This window comes from Perca fluviatilis, chromosome 9 (genome assembly GCF_010015445.1).
Source record: "Perca fluviatilis chromosome 9, GENO_Pfluv_1.0, whole genome shotgun sequence".
NCBI classification, from domain to species: domain Eukaryota; kingdom Metazoa; phylum Chordata; class Actinopteri; order Perciformes; family Percidae; genus Perca; species Perca fluviatilis.
In genome coordinates this window covers 40,293,161-40,306,718 of record NC_053120.1, presented here as the reverse complement: position 1 = coordinate 40,306,718, position 13,558 = coordinate 40,293,161, and the positions used below count along the sequence as shown (strand labels likewise).

Here is a 13,558-nt window from a genome sequence, read left to right as displayed (position 1 = left end):
GTTTTTGGTCAGGAAGTTGCTTCACCTACTAGAAAACACAGGATGGGAATATCTTGATGTATGGAATAAATAGAGACCTATAAACACATACCTAAAATAGGCAAACATGCAAAAAATGAATATCTATGCAGAATGGTTTCATTTACTTTGTGATTACTTTGCCAGGGATGATCATAGAAACACATAAGATGGCTTGTTGGAAAGGTGGGGTTGTGCTGAATCCAGCAATACCAAAGATGTAAATACAGCATGACAAATCAGGGTGTTCTTTCACTCAATGTATGAGGTGTCCAAAATGAAAGAAAATGGAACACTGACATAATTTAGTCTCAAGTCCAAAGCTTATTATCAGTGGTGAGAAGAATGTTGAGAAATTAAAAAATAACATACATTTAATAATGAAACATTTCATATGGCACCTTGTACTATACAGTCCATATGGAAACAAAGATTAAAATCAAAAGATAACACCTTACCACAGCACAAACAGGAGACCAGGAGTCAGGATTGCAGTTTGACCTAAATGAGCCTTTTAATAAAACTATAACTTAACACAATACAAATTAAATGACTGTCTTAGATCAAACAAATGGCAATCTAACAAAACAAACACTGAGGGGGAATGAGCCCACTCCTCACCTCACTGAATCTCAAGCTCTTCTCAGGCTGTTTTTTTCTAGCAGCAACCATTTGGAACATGAACTGCTTTTGGTAGCCATTCTGGGGGTTAGGGCATCTCCACCAGTGGCAACTTTGGGGAGGTCAGCCCCCCATGATGTTACAGCTGCAACACACCACTGTCACTCATCTGGTTTCCAGAGAAGAGGTTTGACCAGGTGGCTGAGACGCCACACTACTGTTTGGTACAAGGCTCTAACAAGGCTCTAAGCACTTGTAAGTGCCTTGTACCAAACCGTAATGTGGCATCACAGCCACCTGGTCAAACCTCTTCTCTGGAACTGAGTTCCAGAGAAGACTTTGCTGGATACCAGCCGAACTTAGCCCCGCCCACAACATTCAAGGTCGGGAAGTTCGGTCTGGAGTCGCTCCGTTGAGATCTCTTCGGACCAATCAGATTGTCGGACAGATGATCAACAGTAACAGAATCAATCACGTCACCAAAGAACGCTTGGGTTGGATTTGTTTACAACAGGTGGCTAGATTCATTATGTCTATGTGTAGATTCCACCATCGCATCTGTTATAGAAGATACAGCGCATTCATTTTAAAATCCTCAACCGACCTGTCTCAAACCAGCTGATGGTGTGGCTGCGACTCAGCTGTTCAAGTGGCAGAGGCTGGTTTTAGAGGCTTCACCTGTTTCAACTGCCAATAGAGAAGTCAGCTGGTAAAGTCAGATATAAACTATATGAATAAAATGATCATTAATCCATTTTATTTCTGCGTTACAAACAGCTTACGAAATGGCAGAGTTTTAGACGGAGCGGAGCCTTAGTAGCGTTATATGGTGGAGCGAGATAGAGAGAGACTGAAGAGAGAGAGCGTTAGGCCTATATGGTGGAGAGAGATAGAGAGAGTCTGACTGTCAACCTAAACAAAACCAAAATACTGATTTTCCAGAAAAGATCTGGGAATTACAATAAACATCAATTCTACTTAAACACAGTTCATTTAGAACATGTGAAAAACTACACATATTTAGGTCTCAATATTAGTTCATCCGGTAGTTTTCAAATTGGTGTGAATGAGCTGAGAGACAAATCAAGAAGAGCATTTTATGCAATTAAAAGAAAAATCAATACAGACATTCCAATTAAAATTTGGTTAAAAATATTTAAATCAGTAATAGAACCCATTGCTCTATATTGCAGCAAAATATGGGGCCCGCTCAGTAGACATTTAAAATTTACTGACTGGGACAATCACCCAATTGAGAAATTCCATGTAGAATTTTGTAGAAACCTTCTACACCTACCAAGACACATCCCAAATAACGCCTGCCGAGCAGAACTAGGCCAATATCCCCTCCAAATTACAATTGAAAAAAGATCCATCAAATTCTACAACTACCTGAAAACAAGCAAGCCCCATTGTTTCCACTACAAAGCACTACAATACCAAGAGAGAAACATAGAGAAAAGTCCCCTCAGTCAGCTAGCCCTGTCCCTCAGCTCCCTCACCTCACAGCCCCCAGAACCTCAGGACACCCCCGAAACCATCTGGACAAACCAAATCATCTGCAGACAAAAACAGAAATACATGACCTATTGGAAAGACACTACTAAACGTCAAAGCAAAATGGATTGTTACCTAGCCCTAAACCGAGAGTACACAGTAGCTGACTACTTGAGCACCATACGTGACCACAGACTCAGAAAGACTCTGAGCAGGTCCAGGCTGAGTGGACACAGTCTGGGACCAGGACCACAGACTCAGAAAGACTCTGAGCAGGTACAGGCTGAGGGGACACAGTCTGGGACCAGGACCACAGACTCAGAAAGACTGAGCAGGTACAGGCTGAGGGGACACAGTCTGGCTGTGGAAACCGGCCGCCACAGACAGACCTGGCTGCCTCGAGAAGACCGGCTGTGTCAGCTCTGTCCACAGAGACAGGTGGAGACAGAGCAACACTTCCTGCTTCAATGTAGCACATATACTGACATCAGAACTCAGTTCTTTACCAAAATTAAATGTAAACTCCCAGATTTTGATACACTTACCACCCAGACAAAAATGCAACATCTACTTGGAGAAAATAGTGTGAGCGCTGTAGAAGCAGCAAGATATGTAAGTGCATGTCACAGCCTGAGAGACAACCAGCACAACACCACCTAATATCTGGAGTTCACCTCCCCTCAGTTTACTCTGCCTTCTCATTTACTCCTCTACTTCATGGGTTTATTTCATGTTTTTTTATTTTTTTGCTTTTGTTTTCTTTCTTACATTGACAATAGCGATTTTACTGTTGTTGCTTTCCTGATTGTTTTATTTTTATTTTTTAAATTTATATATTTTAGTTTACTCAATTAATTGTAAGTATGTACTTCATTACTATCCTTGATGCTTTGGCAATATTGTTATTTCTGACATTCATGCCAATAAAGCAATTTGAATTGAATTGAATTGAGAGACTGAAGAGAGAGAGCGTTAGGCCTATATTGTGGAGAGAGAGCGTTATATGGTGGAGAGAGATAGAGAGAGACTGAAGAGAGGGAGCGCCCAGCAGCAAACAAAGCTGTGAATCAGAGAAATAAAACGTGTTTTCGCCGATTCATCTCTAGAAATGCAACTGTAGCGAGCATGTCACCATCACTAACGTTATCCACATTTATATTTACAATCTGAGGTAGTGATGGGCATTCCGGCTCTTTTTCGTGAGCCGGCTCGTTTGACTCAGCTCACTGAAAAGAGCCGGCTCTTTTGGCTCACAAACTGCTCTTTAAAAAAATTTATATTTTGACTATGATAGGTGTGAAAAACATTTCTAATTAAATTATTAAATTAAATCATACTCACAATGTCTCACAATTTCTTTAAAAATGCATTGATTTATGAAAAAAGAATACTATTAAACATTTGCATTTAAATTACAACTTTTTAATGTATAGAAACAACATTCAAAACAAATACAATCTGAATCTGAACAACATAATAGAACCAATATTAAAGAAAAATAAATACCTGAAAGGATTAAACTGGTCCCTCTTTTTCTCTCTGTTTTGTTTTCAGAGCTGTTTTTCCTCTCCTCTGTCCTCTCCTCCGAGTTTGACAGTGTGTGTGTGTGTGTGTGTGTGTGTGTGTGTGTGTGTGTGTGTGTGTGTGTGTGTGTGTGTGTGTGTGTGTGTGTGTGTGTGTGATGGCTCGGCCCCTCCCTCATGCCGTATAATTGGTTGACACCTTGTGTATGATTGACAGGAACAGAATGTGAGGCTGATCAGACAGTCGAAACTAATGTGTGCCTATATAATTATTTTTTTGTTCTTAGAATTTGTCAATTATTTTAAATAAAATAAAATTCACTCATTATTTCATTATTACATAATGATTTAATTTCTATAGGCTATATTTTTAAAAATGGAGTCTGTCTTCGGATATGGGAGCCAGCTCCCGTCGTTCACCTACAAGAGCCGGCTCTTAGAGGCGACTCATTCGCTAACGACCCATCACTAATCTGAGTAGGACCACGTCAGGCTAAATAAGCTTTGGATTTGAGCTAAATTATGTCAGTGTTCCATTTTCTTTCATTTTGGACACCTCATACATTGAGTGAAGAACACCCTGATTTGTCATGCTATATTTACATATTTGGTATTGCTGGATTCAGCACAACCCCACCTTTCCAACAAGCCATCTCATGTGTTTCTATGATCATCCCTGGCGAAGTAATCAAAGTAAATGAAACCATTCTGCATAGATATTCATTTTTTGCATGTTCGCCTATTTTAGGTATGTGTTTATAGGTCTCTATTTATTCCATACATCATGATATTCCCATCCTGTCTTTTCTAGTTGGTGAAGCAACTTCCTGACCAAAAACATGCCAAGTTTCAAAGCTCTCAGAGCTTGTGTGATTGATCTGCATTAGTTTCTATGCCTTAACTCCCATACGGACAGGCTATATTTTAGTCCTTTTTTGGTTTTGGGGTGCATAACAATATATGTTAATTTAACAATCTTAGCAGTAAAATATTTTTAGCCAAGAATACATTTCTTATATGGAGAGAGAGGAGAGGAAAAACATTGTTGGGTTTAGTTCTACCTCCGGTAGGGGTATCTCAAAAACTAAAGCCCTTTTTGACCATTTGTCACTAGCCTATTGGTGATGACCAAAAACAGAGCTAAAAGAGACTATTTTACTTACATTTGTCCATTGGCCAGAGAGGTGACTTAAAATGAGCAATGATGCTTCATGTCTGCTGGATGTGTAAGTAAGCAACTGTTAACTAACAGGTTCACTTTATCAACTTTATAAGTTAATATGTAAATGTTGTGTTGTGTACAGCTTTTTGCACTGCCCCCAAGTGGCCAAAAAAACATTTAACGCTGTTTTGAGGTGTTTTTAAAGATAGAGAATACTTTTAGAATATAAAACGTTCAAGCTCTCTTTGGTAGACCAAGGAGAAAATGTATATTGAACGATCAGTAATGGGGGGGTAGGAAAGTAATGGATTACACATTACTAGTTACTTTACTTTTACTTTATTACTCACTGCTGAAAGTAATTAGTTACACTACTAGTTACATTTCTTTTGGATTACTCACCTGAGATGCACCATAACTAACTAACAACATAAAGTTAAACCTCATATGCCCAGATTAACATAAATACTTCTCATAATATGCACATACACAAGATTGCCCTTTTATGCTCTTTAATACCACAAAGCTGACAACATCAGCACAAAATTAGTCAAAAACACGCTACAGCACTGGCGGCCTTCATAACTTGTATCTTGCCTAGTTTCGGAAAGACGGTGATTCCACTGTCCAAACAGGCAAACTTTCCTCCATGCTGCCACTGCCATGTATCTCTGCTTTGTTTACCTGCTGTTGAAAATCAGTCTTGGCTGCTTGGCTGTGTCGGCAACATACTCTTTTCATCAGTGTCTCAACTAGCTTAGATTGGTTGTCGTGTTCGTGGCCCAGACACAATTTACACTTTACAATCAAGTTTTTGTCAACTAATTTGAAGTAATGGCCATATCTCCACCCTGCAAAAGATGTCTTAAGCGGTGGCTCTGCCATTTTTGTTTTGTCTCCTCGGACGAGTGTTGCGCAAACAAAAAGTTTGATTTGTTTTTCTCTCCTCCCGTTATGCAGATAGTTGAAGAACCACTAACTCAAGTAACGCGATTAGGGTTGGGCATTTTTTAGATTTTAACAATTCTGATTCCAATTCCGATTCTTCCTTCTGATTCCGGTTCTTATCGATTCTCGATTCCGATTCTTTGAGTGGTGGAGTTGAAACGGGTCACATGCTTATTTCACGAATAAGAGGAACGTTTTATTTTGATTCAAAGGGGGTTGCAGTTTGACGGGGCTTTTTCAATGTAAAATAAAGCCACACTATAGCACCGCTTACTGTGCTCCATGGCTACAACACAACAAGCGCCTGGCCGCTACGGAAACCAAAACTTGCACGTGTTAAATCTGAAACCCATGATCAGATTTGAAACCAAATCCTCCAAACGATTCCAATAAAGAAACGATTCCGATGGAATCTGAGTTTTTGAAACGATTCCAAGTAGGAATCGGTTCTCGATGCCCAACCCTAAACGCGATAATATTTGATTAGTAACTGTAATGTGATTACTGAGTTATCAACAGTAATGCGTTACATTCTGCGTTACACCCAACACTGAATGATGGACCTTTTGTCTCTATGGAGTTTTCACTGTCTTGTTTTGGACATTTGACACAATTTCCATTTAAAGTGAAAACTGATGGGATTCTATACATTCTGTATTGGGCACATCTCAAACAGGTTAGAGCTCAACAAACGCGTAATATAACAAAATATTCTGTGCATTAAGGGGTTGTTCAACATAAAACATTCCAGCGACAGTACACTAGAATTGGTCTCTGCTCCTGAGCTTCAAATCAAAATCCACTGTAATCAACAGAGTTTTCATGTAGTCTACTTACTCTTCTCCTGGACTTTATACAACTATTCTCATTCCTGAGTTTAAAGTGATCACGAAGGATCTTGAGACAAACACTGCAAGCATCTGTCAAAGCTTCGACTGTCAATTTGGATTTTGCGCTCAAAGAAAGACGATTTTATATGTCCTTTGTCCACAATGTATGAGTTTGTCGTAATCCCGCATTCGCTTGTGTTTCTTCAGTAAAATAAACATGTCGAGGGAATAGTGCAAATATGTCCTTCAACACAGTTTAGTGCCACAATCAAACCTTGTGGATCCTCATTACCTGTGAGCAGTGCCTAAGGTGAGTTTGTTGTCTCTTGTGTCCTTCAGGTATAACCACAGTGCTGACTATGACTACCCTTAGTAGTGTGGCCAGGACATCACTACCCAGAGTGTCTTATGTCACTGCCATGGACCTTTTCGTCACGGTCTGCTTCCTGTTTGTCTTTGCTGCTTTGATGGAGTATGCAACATTAAATTACTATTCATACAGCGCTCGAAGACCCAGTTGCATGGAACCTAAAAGATTGGTGAGTTGGCCTTAAATCAGCTTTTTTAAATAAGTAGATATATTGAATACTAATAATGAACTCATGATGTGAATGATGATCAAATGTAGATTGAAGTGATGCCCTTATGTACAGGATTACTGTCACTTGTTACAAAAGTAGCTTTTCTCTGACAGTGCTTTGGTTATCACAAGAAGGAAGTGCGAAAACCTTTCAGGGTTGAGATGAGGTGATGCTGCCTTTTATAAGCTCTTCTGATAAGACTGTTACTATTTTAAGGGACACTGCATCAGTCTGAACAAGCTTCCAAGCTTCAACAATTGATGGAAGGCAGTGCGGGCTGTCACCTCATGCTCTGTGCAGTAAACCAAAGCTCTAATCTGAAGTTAGACAGAGACATTCAGGCTTTCCTCCTTGGATATTAGTGTGATCGTTTTTCTTCTAAATGCACTTATTGTTTTTAAAATGGAAATCTGTTTCTATCTCGGTCAAACCTTTTAATATATAATCATAAGCGTTTGAGTTGGTGTCCAATATGCATTAAATTGACCTAATGCAGGATTTATCGGTTGAGAGAGAAAGCTTTGCCGCCTGACCTGCGTGTGCATTTGGAAGAAAGTTTGCAAATGTTTGTCAGATTTCTGAAGTTGCAATACGTATTTAATTAAATTGTATTTATAGTGTCAAATCATAACAGACTTTAAAAAATATTTCTTTGCATCCATTTATTGCATTTGTGTCCAGTTTTTAACTTGGCTGTATTTTACTTAGCCTAGCTTTTCACGAGCCATTTAATGGCTCGAGTCTTTACTGAACACTCTAGGCTCTAAAGTAGCTTCTTCCTAGTCTGGTTATCACCAGACCTAGCTCAATATTTTAAGATTGAACATTAGTCTGGGGAGTCTGCTCTGGATTTTCTACTGCACAAGAGGCGGGATCAACGGGCATAGTTCAAATGACTCTGTACGCAATTGGATAGTCCTTCAACCAATCAGACCAACGATCCGGGTGACATACCAACAGAAGCATCAACGGGTTGCTGCGCTTCGGTGGCCGCCATGTTGAATGTAAACAAAAAGCTGCTTGCCGTCGCTTCTCTATCGTCATCGTGTTAAACCCGCCAATAGCGCGCCAGGTGGATAAGCCAGTTTGTAACGGAAGCAGGATAGATAAACGTATAGGGGTGTCACGATTCTCCAAATCCTCAATTCGATTACATTTTTGGTTCTAAGGTCACAGTTCGATTAGATTGTTGATTTTTGACTTTTTTTTTTTAAAGCACAGGTTGCTATGCCATTTTTATGCAATATAATATCTGACCTTTGTTCGCAATGTACCACACAACATTGTCAAATTTAAAACAATCACTTTGGCACTAATTTCAGAACCTTGATGTAATTTTTCTAAACTCTAGACACAAAACTCACAACTCAAAATACACATTTTTAAAAACTAACACTTTTTTCAATTGCTTGGATACAATACACAAAAACCTAAGATCATTTGTTCATTTAACAAAGATCACCTGTTCAATATGACACAACTTAACATCAAAGTAATACTATTTCAAAAAGCAATTCACACGTGAACGTTGTCAACATAACTCACTGGAAATCCAAAATACTTCCACACTGGCGACTTCAGTGAAAGAGGAGGGGGATCAAGTTCTGTGGATGGGTCTCCTGCATCTGCAGTTGCCCGGTTAATTAACCCGGGTAGGGTCACTGAACCGGGAGAATGAACCGACCCACTCCTCAAGCTGAGTGTGATCGGTGTATGCTACGTTGTGTGTAGCTGGTCTTCTGCTACTGTGTGTGTAGTAATCTAGCTCATTAGCACCTCGACTGGACTGGTGGTAGAATCAATCAGGAAATGGGCTACCTCCAGCAGGCTACAGGTTTGTTTTTTGTTTTTTTCCGTTTGGCAAGCCGACCGGACATGACACGGGGACATGGCAGCATCAACGATTCCATTTTTCTTTTTTCTTTTATTCTAGATTTTGACTTAATTTCGTCGATTTAGATATAAAATTGAAATTGTGACACCCTTATAAAAGTACAGGTTTCCAGCCTGAGCTGCAGGGCGAAATCATATCGCCAGACAGATCGGGCTGGGTTTACCCAGTCTAGCTTCTTCCAGTCTGAGAAAGAAACCCTGGTAATGTTATCTTGACTTTGAAATAATTATTTTTCTCTGTGTAAATCTTACAGAATATCTTAAGTGCTAATACATTGATTTTGACCTAAGTTCCCCCCCCCCCAACTTTCCCAACCCCCAAGTACAATACTAAATCACTGGCGTGCCCCTGTAATGTCTGGTTTCCCTTTAATTTTTTTTAGGTTTTGGGTAAATTGGATTATGTGGCGAGGCTTAATAAAAAATTAGGTAGGTGAAACCCTGGCTACAGACAAAACGGATGGATGCAAAGATTTAATTTTCATGACTCATTAACAAGCTTTGTTCATTGTTACTGGGAAAACAGACCTATCCAAATCCCTCTAAAAATCCCATTAAAACAACTGGTCTGTAAAAAAACTACATATTTGATGAGTGAGCATTAATTAAACTCAAAAATCTATTTAAATCCATGTTCCTCTCTATGTCTCTTCTTCTTCTCAGAACTATTCTGTCCTGGATGTGAGACCCCCCCACACTGTCATCACTTTAAACAACTCCATGTACTGGCAGGATTTTGAGGACACTTGTGTCTACGAGTGTCTAGATGGAAAAGACTGCCAGAGCTTCTTCTGCTGCTTCGAGGAGTGTAAAGGAGGTGGGTGGAGAAAAGGACGCGTCCACATAGATTTACTTGACCTGGACGCATACTCTCGCGTCTTTTTTCCCACCTCCTTCTTGCTGTTTAACATTGTTTACTGGGTAGGCTATCTCTACCTTTAGCACACTGGTGACAATAAATGGACAGCACAGTTTAACAGAAATCAAGATTAATAAAAAGGTGACGCCAAATAAACTCTTCCCTGTGCTATCTGGAGCGGTTACCTGGAGACAAAAAGACAGCGTGCATCTGCAGGCCTGTGCAAGCAGAGATTTCTGCCTCTATGACTTCAGGTATGATAATACGACACACTACTGATTCCCTTCACTATGCTGTACACAGAGGGAGGACAGGATGGACTGTCTGCTAATGACCATCTAAAGGCAAAGAAGGAAATGTGCTTTGCACTGCTACCCCAAACTTCTCAATCAGGAGGATGACTTGTGTTGTAGGGAATGTACAGGCACGTTATTATCCAGCCAACAGTTAAATCCAGTTGATGAAAATCCAAGGACATTCAAACCATTCATAGTGCCTTCCTCTGGAGGGGTAGATAATATCTGCTACAATAATCAGGGAATAATGATTCATAAAAATTAATAGAAGAGCCTGGCTTTGACTGATTACGGCTGTTCTTATTCAGAGCTTTGAGTTACATTTATAAAACAGCCATTTGTTGTAACAACCATATGAAAAATTATTAGGTTTTTATCTCTTCATACTGACTTTCAACCATTAGGCATGACTCATTCCTCCTGCTAGTAGCCCTATACAATATAATCAATAAACTGGTTCCCAGGGAAGAGTGGTTTGAATAAACCTTACAGCAGAAAGAATACTGATACAGTATGTGCTTTATTGGCATAATTGTTTACGTTAGTGGATGTGAAGTCAAAGATTTAAATGGTTATTTTAGACAGTGTGCGTACAGGCACAAGCCTCTCATTGTTGTACCCACAAGCTAACGCTGTGGCTACAAAAGGCAATCCAGCACAGAGCACCAACACTTTCAATGAAAAAATACCTTTGCTTTAAGGGAATATTTTTGGATATTTTAGGAATTGGCTTTCTTGCCAAGAGCTAGATGAGAAAATGTATACCACTCTCATGTCTGTAGTAGTAGGAGCTACAGTCAGCAGTTAGCATAGCCCTGATTGACAGCTAGCCTGGCCATGTCTGAAGGTAATATAATTTGCCTATTGTAAATGTTATTTACATTACATTTATTTACTGCAAGTAAGTTTTTACCTATGGATGGAGCCAGGCTAGCCATTAGCCCGTTTCCAGTCTTGATGCTAATCTGGCTGTTGGCTGTAGCTTCGTATTCATCGTACAGACATGTAAGTGTTATCAATCCTCTCTAACTGTCAGCAGTTTCTCATGTATACCAACTGCATTGTCACAGATTGGGGCCCTCAGACATGAAACGCCCAGGGAAGAAAGACAGCCATGTGTATAATTCAAATGTTACTTTTCTGGATGTTACACATAATCTTACCATGTTTTGGTGTTTCACAGCAGCCACTTCTTGCCAGAGCTATTAACACACTATAGATGAAGTGAATAGGCAAATAATTTCTTCTTTTAGTCGTTAAACTAACGACCCTTCAGTTCTTTTCCTAACGGGATGCCCAAATTAAATTTAATGGGTGTCATTTGTACATTACTGTAGGCACAAATATGATAATCCCACTCATCAGGATCACTCATCTCTGTTTGGCCGTTGACTCTTATTTGCAATAGACAATTAAATATCACCCTGAAGAAGTTATAATACGTTCTGGGATAGAATTATAGTTTTAATAAGGACTGTTTGTATTATAATTTGATTGTGTTTGTATTTGGCATTAGCAACCGTTGAATTGCCTTAGTGTAGCCCGCCCAGAGATGAACAGAAATATATATTTACCTCTGATAACCTCAGCATGAGGAAGACCTCGCTTCAGCGATGGTTACGTCTTTGCCTTGGGCAGTATACTTAAGCGGAACTTTTTATATCCCTCGTTTTCTTTTTATTATATAGGCTACATATACTGTATGTGCCAAATATTTCACACGTGCCCAGTCATTTATGTTTTCAGGCACGTATGAACAACACTAATATCTTTCATTACTGCACAAACAGTACAGTGGTGAAACTTTTTAGACGTAAAAGAAATATAGAATATATAAAGTTGGCTTTTTAATTGTGGGGTATATACCGATTGCCAGGGTTGATGCTGCGTTCACACTGTGGCAGTATGCAGTCGATGTGAAACTGAACCGTCATTATTTCCAACAGGAGAATAATAGTAAACTCCGCCAGCACTGGTGTAAAGTGCCGCCTACTGTGCCTGCAGACAAACTGATGCTGAATGAAAATGGATGCAGTCACATGTCAGTGCACCTGTTTATCACGTCTCCTCAACAAACAAAGTACTGAAAGCAGTTCTTCTGACTGTCTTTTACAGCTGCAAAGATTAATCGATTAGTTGTCACATATTAAATTATTCACCAATTATTTAGATAATCGTTTTGAGTCATTTATTAAAATTCTGATTCCAGCTTCTTAAATTTGAATATTTTCTAGTTTCTTCACATCTTTGACAGTAAACTGAATATCTGAGTTCTGAACAAATTTGAAGAAGTCATCTTGGGCTTTAGGAAACACTGATCAAAATTTTGTAGACCAAAACAACTAATCAATTCATTGAGAAAATAATTGACAGATTAATCAACTATGAAAATAATCGTTGGTTGCAGCCATAGAAATAAAATGAATAGAAAGGGCATTTCCATTCAAATCAACATAGCAGAATGGTCAGAGCAGCAGCCATTTTTATGTACCATTGCCATGGTAATGTATAGACTTCCGATAAGCCGACTTCTGGCAAGTCGTGGAGCTGAGGTTTTGCAGTAACGGACAAACGAGGGGGTAAGCTTTGCTTCAGAACTCGAACCTCCTATGACACCATTTTGATGCTACAAAACGATCACCTCCCGTTAGCATCCCATTAACTCCCATTCATTTTGGTATCACTTTAACAGCAATTAACTTTACATCTGAAGCGTTTAAAGACTCCATTTGTCCATTGTTCATTTCTAAAGAAACACGACAATGTATAAAAGGCTAAATTACCTTGTACCTCACGTTATGGCTCCATAATAGACGTTGTGGAAAAATAGGCTAACAATTGTGTCACATAGTAGAGGAATTACCGTATAGTACAGGAGAAGCTCGCAGGCAGTTTCAACTTACATGAGCTGTTTACGTTTAATTACTAATGTTAACTAGCATTTTATTTAGCAATAATTAGCCTGTGCCTATGTTATCTCCTTACATATACCTACGCTCTCCGTCTCTGTAAGATTGGGAATGATTGAGATTTCTCTCGGCACAGCTACCAGAAGACTTCACACTTTCAGACAGGTTGCTCACGTCACATCTACGTTGTCTCTCTCAGTTGGAGGCTGCACAGTAACGCTCAGCGCTCACCGGAAAAGTGCTTCTAATATCCTTCACTGGTCTTAATCCAGAGCAACAGGATCTGTTGGTCCATTGTTATATACTGTCTATGCAGACAAACGAGCAGTGTAGTAAAGTAACGTTACGAGGCAGAGAGGCAGCCGCTAAATGAGTCAAATTAATTTAATGCTTCATCCACACAAAGCACATTGCTATCGCC

General features: G+C 39.4%; 1 protein-coding gene across 3 annotated transcripts in view; it reads left to right on the top strand.

Annotated features, from left to right (window-relative positions):
• The window catches only part of LOC120564855 (gamma-aminobutyric acid receptor subunit gamma-3), a 105,286-nt gene extending 92,704 nt beyond the window's left edge, over window positions 1–12,582 (top strand). For 2 of the 3 annotated variants that reach the window (XM_039810079.1, XM_039810080.1), the window contains 2 exons: window positions 6,939–7,138; window positions 9,737–12,582. In XM_039810079.1, the coding sequence (XP_039666013.1) occupies window positions 6,939–7,138; window positions 9,737–10,015 (479 nt within the window). In that variant the 3' untranslated portion in view covers window positions 10,016–12,582. Of the gene's footprint in view, window positions 1–6,938; window positions 7,139–9,736 lie in introns of those variants that run through there. The other variant, XM_039810081.1, reaches the window with a different exon arrangement.
• The last annotated feature ends 976 nt before the right edge of the window (window positions 12,583–13,558 follow it).